The 18,124-nt window shown below is 49.1% G+C and overlaps 1 protein-coding gene across 7 annotated transcripts in view; it reads right to left on the bottom strand.

Moving 5' to 3' along the window:
* The window catches only part of Mtcl1 (microtubule crosslinking factor 1), a 120,531-nt gene that overhangs the window by 33,413 nt on the left and 68,994 nt on the right, over window positions 1–18,124 (bottom strand). For 2 of the 7 annotated variants that reach the window (XM_052750190.1, XM_052750194.1), the window contains exons 5-8: window positions 15,065–16,408; window positions 13,806–13,961; window positions 4,021–4,143; window positions 346–576 (exon numbers count right to left, since the gene is read on the bottom strand). In XM_052750190.1, the coding sequence (XP_052606150.1) occupies window positions 346–576; window positions 4,021–4,143; window positions 13,806–13,961; window positions 15,065–16,408 (1,854 nt within the window). The remainder of the gene's footprint in view (window positions 1–345; window positions 577–4,020; window positions 4,144–13,805; window positions 13,962–15,064; window positions 16,409–18,124) is intronic. The other 5 variants (XM_052750191.1, XM_052750195.1, XM_052750193.1 and 2 more) reach the window with 3 other exon arrangements.

The raw sequence follows: 18,124 nt of genomic DNA, 5'->3' as shown, positions 1-18,124 counted from the left end.
GAAAACATTTGTGCACCAGCTTGTATAAACCAGTGAGTTTAAATGCGACAGTAAAGAACAAGGGGTGACGATGACTTGAAGGATTTCTATCCATCCACAACAAAGGAGGAGTGAGCAAAACCGCTCCAGGGTGCAATTAAAGAAAACCTTAGAGTGCTTAGACTTGAGTCCAAGTGTGGCACTCGTGCATGCTGGGACAGGCCAACTCTGTTTCCATGGCTTGGATTGACCCCGAAGGATAAAATGAAAACAAGAGGTCACACTGGGTGGGTGGGACAGTGGTGTGGGGGCGTCAGGGATACTGTAGATGCAAATTCAACGGGCTGCATGGGTGGGAGGCATTACCTCCCTGAGGTCCTCTCCTCCGTCCTCCATCTGCTTGCCCTGCCGCCAGTGCTTCAGCAGCCACCTGAGCTTCACGTAGAAAAGGAAGATGTTCTGCCTCAGGGACCTCAGCTCCTGCTGCAGCAGGTTCTTCTCGTCGCTCCAGGTTCGCTTGTGGAGGGTGTTCTGCAAGGCCAGGCTGTGCATCTCCAGCTCTTTCCACCGCAGAGCGTAGAGGTGGTCCTCTTCCATCTTGAACAGAACCGAGAAGAAGCTGTGAAAAGGCAGCTGATTGATCCGATGGGCCGGCCAAACCCAACCAAGGTTCTCGAGAGCAGCCCTACTGTCTGTCCAACCTGGATGGTGCACAGGGGATATTAAACATGGGAGTCATACATTCAGGGTGATTAACGACCTGATGTGCAAAACCTCATGAATTTTGGGATTTAGAAGAAAGTGATATTTCAAAGGAAGGCACTGGAACCGGTCTTCCCTGTCACCCTTCCTCCAGGCTTTTTAGATAGCTCCAACGGCCATCAGGAAAATGTTACTTGGATGCATGGCTTGCAATCGACTCAGATGCCATTTACAGAGACTCCATTTCCCCTGTGTGCCTGTGCTTGGCACACAAGGGCCCATTACTATGGCGGAGAAGAAAAGAATTAGAAATACACCTCTTCCTGAGGCTTCTGGCTTCTCTCAAGCCCCGGTAGAGAATACCGAGACAACAGAAGACCTACTATGCGCTGGAAATTTAGAGCAGGTGGGCCAAAAGAACTCTTCCTGAGCATGCAGGACTCAACTGTGTATACCAGTAAGCAGATGTGACGACCCATTTCCATACTTCAGACTTAGTGTGCCCATTAAGTGTGTTCACCGCTTAGGGAAATGAAAGCACCACTGAAGAATTACCCATCTCCATCTCTGCATTAAGTTCCTGTGCTTTTTCTTTTTTAAGACAGGGTCTCACTGTGTCCCTCAGACTGCCCTCCTATTCCTGGGTTAAAAGCAAATCTCTTGCCTCACCTTTCAAAGTAGCTGGAAACCACAGACATATGCCACCACACCTGGCTAAATCATTTTGTGTGTGTGTGTGTGGTTTTTTTCAAGACAGGGTTTCTCTATGTAGTTTTGGTACCTGTCCTGGAACTCGCTCTGTAGACCAGGCTGGCCTCGAACTCACAGAGATCCACCTGACTCTGCCTCCCAAGTGCTGGGAGTAAAGGTGTGCGCCACCACTGCCCAGCTGCTAAATTATTTTTGTTTAATATCTATATGGAGCTCTTCTAAGCAGGAAGCAATTACTGTGTCAGTACTAAGCAAAAGGGTAGAGATAAAATCTTATTTTGCAGATAAAGACTCAAGGATAGCCTTTGTTGTAGTGGAAGGGCTTCTGAATCAGACCAAAATGAGGGTTGGAATGGCAGCCCTACCACTACCTTCTGACTTAACACTTAAACCAAAAAGTCAAGGGAGTGGTTTTCCTCATAAAGCGTTAGATTAATCCTCAAGAACCATACATAGGATTACAACTATGGCTGCCTGGTGGAGATAGCAATATGGCCCGATGTGATCAATGGAGGTTGATACCTTCTGAGAAGGTCCGCATGGCTGTGCAGGGACCTCTCTGGCTACTGTCCTAACAACGGCTCTACATTGGATTTCAAGCTGGAAGAGGAAACACGACTGATTTATTCTCCACCTCCACAGTCCTCAGAGTCCCAATGCTGGTTATCCCCAGAAGGACGTGACGGCATGGAGTAGGTAAGAGCCTGGTGCACTGGAAACCCAGCTCTGCAGCTCCTCACTGCACTGTCCCCAACTGGGGACATGCCAAGTGCCTCAGTGGGAAGCAAAGGCAACAGTAATGACTTCCATCATGCTCTACTGTTCCCTGGCAGCACCCTGTCCAGACCCTAGGGGACCCGTGGACCTCCCTTACACTTCTCTGTCTGCTTCCTTCTGTTGGTCCATTAGGTACCTCTGTAGCCCAGAGCTTGGCCTCTCGCTCTCTCTCCCCTTCCTTCTCAAGAAGCTAAAAGATAACACCTTCTCTTTTGAAGACCTTTTCAACACACTCCTTTACCATAAACCCAAATGCTACACACACCTGGGACTCTGCTACCGGGTCGCCAGCATCTCCAGTGACAGCCTCACCTTTCGAAGCATTTTTTGGAGCAATGAAAATGCCTACATGTGTGTGCATATGTGTGTATGGGGGGAGGGGCAGATTTCTCTCTTATGTAATTCTCTCTCTTTGGTAATAATATGTGAAACTTTACCTCTACAGGATACGTTTTGGAAAGGAGTGTGTAGCTGGGAAGACACCACAGGAGACACAAGTCTGGCATCCAACTCTGCACTTTCTAAGCTGCAAGGTATAGCAGACACTCCCTTAATCAGCCCATGACCCATTTAGAGCCTCTTGGCCCCAGTCACCATGGAGGTATGTGCCTAGAGCACATAGTCCTGGCCAAAACAAATTCTTGGATATACCAAATGACTCATTTTGCATAGTATATGTGTTTTGGAGGATCAAGGTACATCACTCGGTGCCAACTGCTCTGCTCTGCTTCCTTTCGAAGCTACAGCTCTCTTCTAAGAACGAGCACGGGGAGAAGTGGCACTCTGCGTCTAGATACCCGCTCACAACTTCATTAGACGCAAGCGGCAGGGCAGTGTCCCTGGAGGCCCAGGGCAGGAGCACCAGGATCTGGGAATCCCTTAGTGGATGAAGGATAATTAGGCTGTAACACATGATTTTTAAAAATAGGCCGGGCGGTGGTGGCGCACGCCTTTAGTCCCAGCACTCGGGAGGCAGAGCCAGGCGGATCTCTGTGAGTTCGAGGCCAGCCTGGACTACCGAGTGAGTTCCAGGAAAGGCGCAAAGCTACACAGAGAGACCCTGTCTCGAAAAACCAAAAAATAAAAAAATAAAAAAAATAAAAAATAAAAAAATAAAAATAACTACAAGTTAATCAGGCCATAGCTCAATTAGTAGCTGCTTTTTTGAAGACAACACTTTTGGGTGAGTTGATGTTTCTCTCGGACAACTCCCTTCACGGTGACAGACACGCTTCCGGCCTGACGACATTTGAAGACCTTGTTTCATGTTAGATTCCTGGTGGGCATCATTGCAGGAAAGTCCAACCAGACCTGAAGATTTTCCTGAAACTACATTTCTCCCTATCCAAGGTCTTGATTACTGTGGTTTGTAATCCGTGGGCCAATCACAGTTCACAAATATTGAATAGGAAATCCCTCCCAAATAACTACTTCATCCATCTTAAACGTGTATTCCAGGACCTTGTTATAAGGGTTTAGTTACTGCTGTTCATCTCTACTGCGCATGATTTTCAAGTTAAACAATACCAGAATAAACAGCATAGGAGAGGCTTGGTACTCTCTGTGGTTTCAGGCATCTCTGGAATGTTCTAGAATGTCCCCCCCTCTTTGGATTAGGAGGGACAACATTACTGAAAAGCGTGCCGCAGAGTGGAAAGAAAGGCGGACAGTTTTCTCTGGTGCATCTAAGAGGGAGTCTCTCAAGCGAGTGACCTGTCTAAATGCCGATGGGTCTCGGCACCTGCATGCAACGGACAACAGCATCCCCGTAAAATGCATCATGGCACTGCTCCTGAGGGGCTCTGCAGTCCCCGGAGCAGGCGTGCTGGGATCCTCTTGAAAAATAGTTACCTTCCGGATCTTGTTTGTGTATGTCTCTGTCTCCTCTTGATGTAGTCTGGCCGCCTGCACGAGCTGACCCTGTAGCTCTTCTACGGACACACTCTGCTCAGGTAAAACAGGGGAGCCCCTGAGCTGATCGGCAGGATAAAGGAAGGGTTTAGTGGAAGTGAGACCTCTGCCTCCGGTGACGACGCAGGACACACACCTGTACACGCTGACAGACACGGGGGGACACACAGCACAGAGGCTGCAGCAGTGGAGGGACCACGCCACCTCTCCCCGGGGCTTCTCACGGGGGTGGGTGGGGGGAGCCCTGCTGCTCGGGGCTCCACGGCTATTTGAACAGCCCTGCAACTTTTTGATGTAGGAGACGAGGCAACTAAGTGGGAACCTTGAACCATAACGGTATACCAGCTGGGAAAAAAAGAACAGGGTGTACCAGAAGGCTCTCTGATACCACAGCGGCTTCTAGGTGGGTTACAACGAGTATGTAAATAGAAGGATTGGTGGAAACACCTTCGTCCCACATGGCCACCATCACAGTCAGCCTCCTACATGCACTTCCCTGAGACATCAGGGGTCTTGCTAGGGGGTCCAACCAATCTGCTTACATGATTGCAGAAAATTGGGGATTTTCCCGCCCTATCCAGGGTGCCTTTAACCTCACAGCAAGGCCCTGGTCACTCAGAGTGGCTGTGGCTCCTTCCAGGACAGACACCTGTTTTTAAGCCTCTCTGTGTCACACCATGTCCAGGAACTGCACAGATCTATTAATACTTACTACACTCCAACCTAGGGATAGGCCCAGGGATCTGTACTATTACTCTTATTGATAAAGCTTACCCTTTATGACCAAATGGCCATGGAAGGGAGATTAGTCATGATTTTTTTTTTTTTTTTTAAGCTTTTCGAGACAGGGTTTTCCTGTGTTGGTTTTGGTGCCTGTCCTGGATCTTGCTCTGTAGACCAGGCTGGCTTTGAACTCACAGAGATCTGCCTGGCTCTGCCTCCCGAGTGCTGGGATTAAAGGCGTGCGCCATCATCGCCCGGCTAGTCATGATTCTTTTTTTTTGTTTTTTTGTTTTTTTGTTTTGTTTTTTTGTTTTGTTTTTTTGTTTGTTTGTTTGTTTGTTTTGTTTTTCGAGACAGGGTTTCTCTGTGTAGCTTTGCGCCTCTCCTGGAACTCACTTGGTAGCCCAGGCTGGCCTCGAACTCACAGAGATCCGCCTGGCTCTGCCTCCCAATAGTCATGATTCTTAAAGGAACATTTTATTAAAATCTGAGGCACCACTGAAATTTAAGCAAAATGTTTACCCACTAAGTTTGTACTAATTAAAAGTAGGTGATTAAAAAAAATGAAATAAAACAAAACAGGACAGGTCTCTCTACACAGCCCAGGCTGTCCTTGAATTCACAGAGATCTTCCTGCCTCTGCCTCTCAAAGAAGTGTGGCACTCCAACTCACTGGGTAGGTAGTTTTAAACACTAGGACCTAGAGTGGACCATTGTGATAAAGACATATTACCTCACTGGCTCCTTGTGCCTGCCTTTAACTAAGTTCTACTTCTCATTGGGAAAACCGTTCTAGATGTTGGTGTTACTGGGCTTGTCATCAGGCAAAGACCACACTCCTGGGACAGAAAATACAGAACTCAAAAAGGCAGAGCCCAGGCAGAGAAAGCTACACACCGGGGGTTTGACAACTTTGTAGTAAGCTTTAGAGCTCCAAAAGAGTTAAACTCACGGGGCACGGGAGTGCGTGCCTTTAGTCCCAACACTGGAGGGGCAGAGGCAGTTGGAAGCCATTCTTTCTGGCTTACATAATGAGTGAAACCCTGTCTCCAAAAACAAAAGCTGGGGGTGTCCTCAGTGGCAGAGCAACTTGCCCAGCATGTGTGAGGCCCTGGGTTCTCCCTAGCACTAAATACTTAAACTCATCCAACTTTAAGAAACTCAAGAATGGGGATCATGAAATGCTACTCACTCTGGTCTGTGAGTTGTTGGACATTGTTGCGGATTCTCTTTGAATTTATCATGATGACTAACTTCGATTCCAGTGGCTTAATTTCTTCTAAAATATGTGCCAACTTGGGTCACAACAACTTACTCTTCCCTTATGCCTGTGTGGAGCACTGCTCCACACACTTACTGTTTACTGTCCATTTGATAATCCCATTTATTATCTGAAGATCTCAGTTGAATCCCGACTCAACTCAGTTGTTCGCTGACTCATACTCTTTCATTTTTACTTTATTCATTTATTTTGAAGTTTGGTATTTTTATAAATAAAAACTCTCTGCTCGTTTCATACATGTATATAATATATTCTGCTCACCTCTGCCACCTGCAGTCCTCTTTTTTATTCCCTCCCACTCGCTCTCCTTCTCAACATTTCCCACTTTCATGTCATTTTTGTTTTCCTATAATCCCTCAGTTTAATTAGGATTGTTTGTACATGTGTGGCTACAGGATGATTTGCCTGCTCTAGCTTGGTGGACATTTTTTAACTGTGTGTTTGAAGTTCTGCACTGTGAGTTCATCTTCAAGGGGCATTTATTTAGTGGTCTCGCACATGACTTGGTTGACAGCGTGGGTGTGATTATAAAGCTCACTTTGTGCTTGCCAAAGGCATCATTTTAGACATAATCCTTGGGGATTCTTAGAACAAACTGGTAACGTAAGTTCAAATCTTGGTCCCGAGTAAGGTCAGCTACAGTTCCTTTTCCTCTCAACCCCACAGCCTGTGCTGGTGGACAGGTTCCTGGTACCTCACTTCTGCCTATCAACCCGTAGGCAAATGTTTTTCCTGCTCATCGATGCCCTGTGGTTGGCCCAATGCCCTGTCTTCTGTTCCCTTGGAGCTACTGAAGCCATTGATCACCACTGCTGGCAACTACCACCCAAAGCCACATGTCTAAGGCTGAATACTGCTGCCTGCCCACTTTGGAGTGAGTTCTAACTCTAGAAGATGCCTGAGAATTCACTATTCAAATGGATATATATATATATAATATATATTATATACATTTAATTTATATATTTATATATGTGTGCCTGTGTGAATTTATGTGCACCTGTATATGAAGGTGCCTGTAGAGGCCAGAAGAGGGTGTCAGATCCTCTGGAAGTGGCATTATACTTGATTGAAAGCTGCCCAATGTGGGTGCTGGGAACCAAACCCAGGCCCTCTGGAAGAGCAAGTGTTCTTAACTGCTAAGGCATCTCTCCAGCCCTGGTATGCTTTACATTTTATACAGTGCAATTGGGTACTTACTATTCTGGGTACCACCCACAGCACTGGGGTCACAGCAGGAAGGTTCTGCAGCTCAGGTTTTTTTCTACAGGGCTGTTTCGGGGGTGCTGGCTGCCAGCTTTTCATTCTACTCACACATTATGGATTCGAACTGTGAACACTCTCTAGATCTCAGTGTACTAGATGCTAGCCAAAGTGTTGTGTTACTGAGACACAAAGCAGACATTCTAATCAAGTTCATTATGAAGCAAAGTATATATATAATAAGATACCTTGGGAATGGCGCCCAAGACGAAATACAAAATTTATTTATGTTTTATATGCACTTTATACACATAGTCTGAAGGTAATTTTATACAGTATTTTTAATAATTCTGTGTGTGATGCTGCATGGTATGGAATTTTCTATTTATGGAGTTATGTGGATATTCAAAAGTATCAGACTGGGGCATTTTGGGTTTTCAGTTTAGATACGCTCAATCTTATATTACTTTATAATTTTATAATAGTTTTCATCTTAATAAATATTTAAAATATTATAAAGAGATAAGCCACCTCCTTCAGCAACATCTGCTTGACAGCATGCCTTTCTATTTGAGCCACACTTGTGCAAGGTCACAGAAAGAGTCCTTGAGGTCATCTGAGGGTATTTACCTGGGGCAACAGATTTATTACGGAGGGCCAGTACTGCCTAGGTAGACCATGTGCACTTAAGATTCCTGCCCTTTCAAGTTTTCTTTTCAAGTGGTGTCCCTTTTGCTAGTGAAATACTGAACACTTGTGGTCACTCCAATGTCACAAAGAACAAAATACAAACACACTGTGTCAAAAACTCCTTCCAGAATGATTCTACTTCCACACAACTGCAAACAGTCACATACATTTAGGGAACATTTGCACACAACACAAATTTCCTGTAGAAAAATAAACACTTTTCTTTATCACCAAATCCCCAAGGTTCGAATTTAACAACCATGCTTTGCTCACTTACCTATTTTGATCATAACAACAAATGAACTCACCCCGATTATTCTATTGAACACTAGACATACTTATTCTGAGACTGCCGAGACACTAGCCTTGGCATCAGACCGCCCTCAGCAGTCAGCATTCTGAAACCCACCATCCGTGCCCCTCTCCGCTCATCTACATGCTAACTTTTTTAAAAATAACTTATTTAACTCTATTTTATGTGCATTGGTGGTGAAGGTGTCAGATCCTCTGGAACTGGAATTATAGTTGTGAGCTGCCATGTGGGTGCTGGGAATTGAACCCCGGGTCCTTTGGAAGAGCAGCCAGTGCTCTTAACTGCTGAGCCATCTCTCCAGCCCAACACACTGCTGACTTTTTGATCAGCTCCAGATAAAGCAGCTTATAAATTAGTCCCAGGCTTAATGTCACTACCACGATAAACAAAAGAACACTTTTTCACTGTGACCCCCTCCACCACCCAGCAATCACTTATACAGTAGAACCCCACAACTACTCTAGGACCATGACTTCATTTCTGGTGAATTCCATTTTGTCCTGGCCATTTTTTCCCACCATTCCTTTCAAGCTCAGTATATGAGGTCCACACATGTACAAATACTTGGCACAGACCCCACGTAGTTTTCCTGGGACTGGTATTTCACAGCTGAGACATGAGGGACCGCAGATGCTGTGTGCTTCCGTGATTAAGGGATGAAGAGGAGGACCGAGTGAGAAGAGCCCTTTGAGATCCGACACAGACACTCAACCCGCTGGCACAGGCTTGGGGTCATTTATGTATGAAACCCGACCAGGGTCCATGCTTGGCCACTTCTCACTCGGGTCTATTTTTAAGGTGCCTTGCACATTCCATAGGGAATGTCCTATACAATGCTTGCTCTTAAAGTAAGGGAATCTCTTGGCAGATTTACTGGGAAACATGGGGCAAGGTTGGGGAAGAGTCCAGAGCACAGTGGGACCCTACTGCCAGTACATACCAGGGTGAACAGGCAACAGGAATGTCGATCCTTCTAAGTCTGCTTGCTCATAAGTTTTGGGGGCTGCTAATTTCTGTGCATTTGCATTAGTGAGCTAACAGGTGTGAATGAGTTCTGACTTCTATTTAAAGAACCCCGGCTCAGACACACCTTTCCTTTCCTAGGTTTGGTAAAGGGGGGCATCTGAACAGCAGGCCATTGATATTACACCTGTTTACTATCTGCTAAGAGTGGACTTTCCTTTTCTTCCTTGCTGTTAGCAATGCTGCCACTAATGTTACTAGCAGTGTCCATAGCTTAAACCTGGCCAAAAACAAAACCCCCCCCACCAAAAAAAAAAAAAATTGATCTTCCAAAGTAGCAACTTGCCCTCTTTCCTCCAGCCCTCAACAGCAGCACTCTGAAGGCCCAAACCACAGAAGGCGTCTCACAAACAGGGCTGGAGAAGTCTATCCTTTTTAAAAAAAACACTTGCATTTAAACTCTGAAAGATGTTCTTTTAATGCCAGGGTTCTTGCCTGTCGGACACTCTCCCCCAACTCTCCCTCCCCGCTTCTCTCCAAGAACCAAGGATAGAGTGCCAAAGGAGTTTTAACACACAGGGACAAGTTGGCTCGAGGACAGACCCCCGGTTATTTAAAGGGCACTACAAGAGGGGGCCGAGACAACTGCCAGCAGGGTACACCCCAGCTGCATGCCAGGCCTCACTCTGGATCAGCCTCTACACTGGGACTGGGGTGTGGCTCAATGGTAGAGCAGTTGCTTAGCATTCACAAGGCCCTGGGTTCAACCCCAGCATAACAAAACAGAAGTGTCCATGTTTGTGTCCCCACCCCCCACCCCCCACCTCCGCCTGCCATGACTCTGAAGTCTGTGTGAGTCTTCAACACAGAGCACTTCTGTGGTCAGGATGCCCTGCTAACTCCCAGGAGCCCCATGCTGCCTCCAGGGCAGGCCTCACCAGCAGTGAATTTAAAGCTGTCTTCCCTGGGAGGCTTTTCTTGCTTGCTCCTTGGAAATGCCCATAGTACAGTCTGTTAATATTCTGACCTGCCCCTTAGGGCTACCCTGCATCCTGATGTAGAAGCCTCTTCTTAAAGAAAAACTCCACTCCTTCTTCTCTTTCTTTCTCTCTCTCCACTCCCACAAGGTGTGCACCCCTCGACCCTTCTCTCTCCCTCTCCCTCATTCTTCTCTCCCTGTTGTTTAAGTCCACCCGCCGCCCTGCCCGCATGGAGTGGGTCACCCACAAGCCCGCCACTGCATCTGCCCAGCATGCCAGTATGTTTCCCTGCACGCACCAGATACCCTCAGGGTCCCCTCTTAGGCATAACACAGTCCTTTAGCATAATGTAACACTGTAACCAACGAGGCTATGGGAGTGGCACACTGTGCCAGGACAGGTAGCCTCCCTACAAGGGAGGACCCTTTTGACAAAAGGAAAAACTACAGCAGGATCAAGGGCCACTGAACAGTTAACTACATTTTTAAAAGTAGATGTGTTTACATACTTGATCCTTTTTTCTATACCATGGGAAATACCTCCGTGAATAAAAACACCAGAATGAAGGATGTGTGGGTTCTCTCCCCCCTTCTAGGGAAACAAGCTCCCTTGACCCGGCCTTCGTCAGTTTCCTAAACTTATTTCCCACCTTTAAAATATATACACTAGAAAGGAACCTGAATATATATTCAAAAGAATAGTGGTATTATCGTAAGGTAGCCGATTATCAAATGACAGTGGCCAGAAATACAGCCGTGGAGAGTGTAACTCCGGGCTGCCAGGCTCTGCTGGCACAGAACACTGGGGCAGGCTGAGAAAAACAGTGAGGAGGAGGGCCTGGTGCTCAGCTCTCTGCAAAGGCCTCATTTTTGCCATTCACAGAGCAAGAGTCAAGTCTGGAAGGCAGATCTCTCCTCCCGGGCTCTCTGAGCTGTACTGCTGGCGTTACCTCCCAGCTTGACCCGTCCACCTTTCCTGGAGACTGGCTGTCCCTCTGGATTTGACTTTGTTCAGTTTTCTCTCTGCAAACCCGTGGCTGGTTTCTGAAGGCTGTGATGCCTGCGTGCAGGCAGTACTTTGCCATCCAGCACCAACAGGACCCAGGAGGCATTCAGCCGGTGAAGAGCTCTGAGGCTTACAGACCTAGACAGGACATGCTAGAAGAGCCGGCCTCCTGAGGTGGGGGCTACAGTTCTCAAACAGTCCATCCCAGGACTACCAAGTGCTGACAAACTACGACAAAACACCTCCCAAGGACTGGGAGGTGACCTACCTGTTAGAACATTCTGCCCCTTGTTCTTTTCTTTTCTTTTATTCATTTTTTTTTTTTTTCTGGAGCTGAGGACCGAACCTAGGGCCTTGCGCTTGCTAGCCAAGCGCTCTACTACTGAGCTAAATCCCCAATCCCCCTGCCCCTTGTTCTTATGCCTCCTTTATGCTGTCCACAGCATGTGGTACATGGAGAAGCAATTCCCCCTCACAGCTTAAAGAATCATTGCATATAACCACAGGAGGAAAACAGAGCAGTACTTCGACCCACTTCACAGATGGGAAAACAAAGCCTTACTCAGGAGACCAAGCTTGTAATGGACACTTTGGCTAGAGCCCCGGGGCTCAAAATGTCCCTGAGGAACAGATGAGTGGTGCAGCACCCACTGAAGGTTGGGAAAAGTATCTTCCTGGGCTGTCTGGTGATGAGTCACCCGAGTGCCATTTTAAAAGTGTGCATCTGCACCTACCCAAGCAACTACCAGCCTTCTCAGATGGGGACCCTGTGTGCATCTGCACCTACCCAAGCAACTACCAACCTTCTCAGATGAGGACCCTGTGTGCATCTGCACCTACCCAAGCAAGTACCACCCTTCTCAGATGAGGACCCTGTGTGCTGTATGGGCTACCAAAGTACTTCTTGTGAAAGTTTCGGAGTCCTGAGACACTCACTCATGAAATCCATGGGGAAACAAGTACCTCCAGTATGTGGTCATTCTGTTAGACTTCAGTTATAAAACTGAGGAACGTCTAACTTGCAACTTAAAGTGGATACACCAAACTGTGTCTAAAAACTGTCCTGGGGAAACATTAAAGTGCCAGATGCTCATGCTCGGTGCTCTGCCTGGAGGGCCGGGAACTCTGCCACTCTCTGCACCTAGTGGCTTTCTCCACGGGATATAGTGATTCTGCTTGCTTCTGGTTAATACCAATATATGCTCAGCTCTCTCATAGGAGGGGCTTTTCCTGTCACAACCCTATGAGTCCAGACTGAATTCCCTTAGGGCATATACCTAGGTAGCGCCTTCTCAGGTGACCTGGCTTCTGAGGTTAACAAGGGTCAATGGTACTGCACAGGATGTTTTTAACACTTTTTGATTTCTACGCTTTGGAGGTGATATACATATGCCTAGCCATAGGGTGAAGATGTATATGTATGCGTGCGTGCGTGAGTGCGTACATGCGTGTGTGTGTGTGTGTGTGTGTGTGTGTGTGTGTGTGTGTGTGTGTGTGTATGCAAGCACGAGGGTAAAGATGTGATGCATTTTCTCACATGGTGGGGGGGGGCGGGGGTTGTGGCAAATGTTTGGTCTCTTTTGGCTGTGACCACCTCCGGTGGTGGCATCAGCAGCTACTTCATGACACTGTACCACTCAGCTCAGCTATGGGGCCCCTTTTCCAACCTACACAGCCAGATTTTTCTACCCAGTGAATTTGCTTGCTATTAGCGATTACCATCTGAACCTCTCCTTCAGCCCTGCCACGAGGGAGCTGCTCTCAGGCCTCAGAGCTGAGCGGGTAGCGGCTTCACAGAGATAAAGATATCCAGAATCTTCAATGCCTCAGAAGTTCTGGTCCTTTTTCTGGTGGGGAACCTGTCGCTCTAGACTTCCAACCTCACTCTGACACCCTCCGCAGCCCATTCCGTACTGGGAGTTACTGGTGACTCAGAAGCCCCTCCTGTATGGAAGTGTAATCTCTCTTCAGCAACACAGGAACTGTGTGGGTAGCTTCAACGCTGCATACCAGGTTACCATGGCAAGGGAGAAGGCTGAGGAAGCTGCTGGTGGAAAGGAGATAGTCCTGATCTTGCCCAGAGGCTGGAAGAGTGTCTCTAGACACTGTGAGGGCGGCTTGCACAACACAAGCCATGAGGAACTATGGAGGGAAACCCTAAGGAGCTTTCTTGGAAATCAGGAAAGACCCAGCCTGATTTCCATGCCTGCTTTCTCTGCTGTGGGACAGGAAGCCACCGAATGTTCAACTATCAGCGTAGCATATCTTATTACATCTCCAGGCACCCACAGGTGTACTGGTGTGGGGAGGTGGGGGGGGGGGGGGGAGAAGGGCAGGCTGCAGTTAGCCCTCACTCTGTCTGACAAGAAAGTTGCAAGTCACCCACACGCAACTACATACAATCCCTAGTTATTCAACGCAAAGATGTTGATTCAGGAAGGTTCTACTGGATTCCACATCCCTCCTGTCACATCCCCTCAGGGCCTTGCACAATGAGCCACACAGTGAGAAGGGGGAAGAAGATAGAAGGCAAGCAGACTAGCAGTGAGCCCAGCAGCTCACTTACCTCTAGGTTGAAACAGCTCTGGCCTCCCAGCCCGTGGCTCCCGGGATCCCCATCAGCACGCCGGTGCAGCTCCCGAGTGGTTCGGAGACGCAGGCCCTCTCTCTCCTCCCCTCTATCCTGACTGAGTTGCCACTCCAGCTGGTCTCTCAGTTTGGACTGTTAAGTGCATGAAGGAAGGGGATTTATTTTGTTTTGAATTTTTAAACGAGAAACAAAAGACAAAGGGGTAGGTAGGTAAGGAGGGGTGGGTAAAAACAAAAGTGGGTAGACAATGGGGGAAAAAAAAAACAAAAACTACCAGACAGGGAAAAGCATGAATGAAAACAATCAGCTTAAACACTTAAGAGAACGAAACCAAAAGGAGCATGAGCAAGAAGATGCGCTAACATGGAAAGCGGGGTGAACGCGGCAGCGGCGGTGGCTATGCGTAACACTGGGTATGAGACACATGCAATGGGGACACAGGCGCACTACCCATGAAGGACACAGGGGAGAGGCTCTGCCTTCCTTACTTGTTGAGCAGCCAAAGCCACAGTCCGGGGCGGCAGCTGGGCCATGCACCCGGGGCGCGAAGCCTGGGAAATCGGGTCCTTGCACGGCTGCTCCCCTTGGCCCTCACACCTTGGGCGAGCGAGGGAGGGCGGCAGGAGCGAGTGGCGGAGGGATTTTCCATCAACACCAGCCTTCTCAGAGCCGGCTCCTCTCCCCCATCCAGAGGGGGGTAGGTGGGCCTGGGGGATGCCTGAGACTTCTCAGAACTGCACTTGTCCCTCTGGCGATAAACTCAGGGGGAGCCGGGCGCTTGTTACTCTGAGTCTAAGTGTCCTGACTGTGGCGGGAGTTGGTATATTGTCTTAAACTCCTCACAGCTTCTTCGTCAGGGTGGCTGGTTGGTTGAGACACCAAGAAAGGGGCCATGGAAGGCTGCATCGGTCCCCCTAGCGCCTCCACTGGGCTTTAACCTTGTCACGGAAGGCCCTCTAAACCAGGAAAAGTGGTGCAATTCAAAGAGGAGAATGGGGGGGGGGGGGGGGAAGGAGGAAATAAGAAGGAACTTATAAAACAAAATGAAAAGAAAGGAAAAAAAATATGAAACCAACCGAGAGAGAGGATTTGTTTGACGCCGAGGCTTTAGTACAATGCAGGTCTGAAAATTAAAACCAAGCAGCGGTGAGCAGCGCGAGCGCCACAGCAGCAATACCAGCCAGAAGGAGGAAGGACGAGACGGAGCAGGGAGGCGAAGCCGGGAGGCCCCTTACCTGCAGGTCTGGGCCCAGCTCCTTCCCCAGGGTCCCGATGGGGGAGTCCCGGGACACCGAAGTCACGGTGGAGAGGAAGCTGGATGACTCTGTGAGGTGGGATAAGGGCGACAGACCGTCCACAATCCGGGTCATCTGCTCCAGGAAGGCTTGCAGCTCCTTCCTGAAAGCCGTCATCTTCACGTGGATGGTCTCCAGCAAGTAGGGGGGCTCGTTCTGGCTACGACCCTCACCTTCCCCTTGGACGCCAGGCGAGGCCGATCCACTGGCCCGCAGGCCTGAATCATGGATGAAACCGTCTGTGTCAGTGATGAGGCGCTCCACTGTCCGCTCCAGCCGCTGGGCCTCCTGCTTTATGGTCACCAGGCACTCGGTGTCTTCCCGGACTCTCAGGAGCTCTGCTGGGCACGGCTCACTCGCCTCGGAAGGCTTCCCACTTCCAAAGCCCGAGGTCTTCTCGCATACGTCCTCTGAGTCGCTCTCCCCACCCACGGGGCCTTCTCGCTTCGGCTGGGGCAGGCGGCCCTCCTCCCCATCGCTTTCTTTCTTGCCTGCGTCGCTCTCGGCGTCACTGTCTCGGGGGCTCGGGGCACGCAGCCCCAGGTGCGCGGCAAGATCGCACCGCTGGACGTTGGACAGCAGCAGCCGGTTCTCATACTGCAGCTTCAGGACCTTCCCATTCAGCTCATCGATCTGCAGCCTGGCCGACTTCAGCTCCTCCTGCAGGGGAGCACTGGCCCCGGGACCCTTAGACACACTGTCCCCAAGCCACCCTGACAACTCCTGGTGAGGCTCAAACTTGAACTTGCTCAGCTCGTGGGTCAGCTGCCGATTGTGGTCTTCGATCTCGGATATGGACCTCCTCAGCAACTCAGCTTCTTCCTCCACAAACTGGAGGTGCCGACGGAGCTCTGTGGAGGACTCCAGGGAGTCCCCGAAGGGTGAGGTAGGAATGCTTGGCACGTGGTCCCTGCCTGCTCCCTCTCGCTCGTGCTGAACCCGCATGTCCTCCATCTCTGCTTTGAGGCCGCGGTTTTCCACCTCTAGTTCCACGATCTTCCGGCCCAAGATGTTGGCTTCCTCCTCCACCAACTTCAGCCGCAGCTTCAGCTCTGCCTCCCTGGTGCTGGGGGGCCCACCAGCCTCCCCTGTTGGGAGCGGGCTGTCCACATCACCATAGAGGGACTTATACTTCTGCAGCTCCTGCTCTAACTCGTCCTTCTCCCGCCCTAGCTTGGCCATCTTTTTGCGCATCAGGGAGGCTTCCTCTTTGGCAAACTGAAGCTGGCACTTCAGATCCGCGCTGTCATCCTGCCAGGCAAGAATAGCCCCAGGGAGGGTTATCTGGAAATACCAAATGTGTGTTTTTTATGATCCCCTCACACCTCACCCCCGACGTGCACGCAAGCACGCACGCACGCACGCACGCACGCACGCACACCATTCTTCCTGTTGGTACCGTTGGCTTTTGGACGGAAAGGAACCATGACAAAGCCACAGTGGGAACCAGAGCCTCTGCAGATGGGGCCCTGGGAAGACCCCATAGCTTGTTTGCTTTGTCAAGAAAATGAACAGTTAGTTTTGGGGGAAACCATGCACATAAAAACCATCACACAAGTTATATACGAAGAAGGAGAAAGTTAAATGAAGTCCAACATGCATCAGGAACATGGTGGCCCCTGGTAACCCTGAGGAGCCAATATGGTTCATCGCCGGCACCCAGGGGGGAAAAAAAATCACCACAATCCCTCATCAAAGCTGGTGGTAGAGCTAACAAGACTCGGTAAGTACATCGATCCTGAGGTGACTATAAACGCCTCATGTGTCTGGTGTTCTGGAAGGTTCCCCTAGGACAGGGAGGTTGAACGAGTATAGTTGGAGCTAGCTTTTCCACTGACTAGCTGAGGTACGTGAGCTGGGGAAATTCATCCTCCCTCTTGGTATCTCTCCTTCCTCAAGTCTCCCAGAACGCTATGAGAACAGAACAAGGAGACAGACGGCAGCGGCGGGCACCAAGGAGCTTTGAAAGCTGAGGTACTATATAAGAACACACACTGACATTGAGGAGATTTTGGCTACCACAAGCGAAGACACCACCAGGGCTCCCTGCCATGCAAGAACCACTTTAGAGCCTTTGGTTCCGGCCTCTGTGTTAGCTGCTGTAACACAGCAGGAAATTAAACACAGAGACCAAAAAAAGAAGCTAAGTGTTTGCAAACCTGGGAAGTGGTTCTCAGCCGAATACCAGAGAATTCAGAGGGCTCCCAAGGCCCTTGCCTGATGGAGGTTAAAGAAGTCAACTGCCTTTTCAACCTGGGTCTCCAGGCCTTGAAGCAATCTATACTATCTTGGTCTTATGAAACTGGTTTATTCTTTGTGTTCGATAAATAGAAACGGTTAATTACACAAAGCAGCCCTGTTTGATTGGCCCCATAAATTTTAAAAGCTTGGCAGGGGCAAGGGTGATGTCTGCAAAGGCTCCCTCGTCACACGGAGGAAGTACTGACGCCAGGTAGGAGACTTGCTGCTGCCTGGGCTGTCAACCACGTGATGGAACAAGTCAGCTTTCCGTGTGTGACTGACTGCTGTGTTCCTACCATCCAGGAGGATCGACGACATCCTTGAGCTCAGAGACACCTAGCAGCTACTCTCTGCCACATCCTAGCAGCACAAAGCCACCTGGGAGTGAGATGCAGAAACTGCTTCCTTGGGGACTGCAGCTTGCTGCTGGCTCACTTTTCCCTGACTACAAACTCGTGCAAGGAGAACTGAGTGACCTGGAAGACTCAGAAGAAATCTACCAGCAAACTGCAGAAAGCATGATGTAATGGGTATCCCTTGGAGGCTTTGGGTACCCTGTGAGTGATACACCCCCATTGCTGTCCTCTGGGACCTCTTACCTAACACACACCCTCTGAGCACTACGCAGAGTGATCTATACATGTCTTCAAGTTCTGAGGACTTCCACCCTAAGGACTTAGTTTTGACTAACTAGAAGTAAGGCGACCTGCCCTGTTTCTTTTCTTGTTTTGTTTTTTTGAGACAGGGTCTCTCTATGTA

Source organism: Peromyscus californicus, unplaced genomic scaffold (assembly GCF_007827085.1).
Source record: "Peromyscus californicus insignis strain IS unplaced genomic scaffold, ASM782708v3 Scaffold_21__1_contigs__length_65335640, whole genome shotgun sequence".
In the NCBI taxonomy this organism is placed as follows: domain Eukaryota; kingdom Metazoa; phylum Chordata; class Mammalia; order Rodentia; family Cricetidae; genus Peromyscus; species Peromyscus californicus.
Note: the sequence above shows the minus strand (reverse complement) of the source record. Positions and strands in the feature narration are given on the sequence as shown.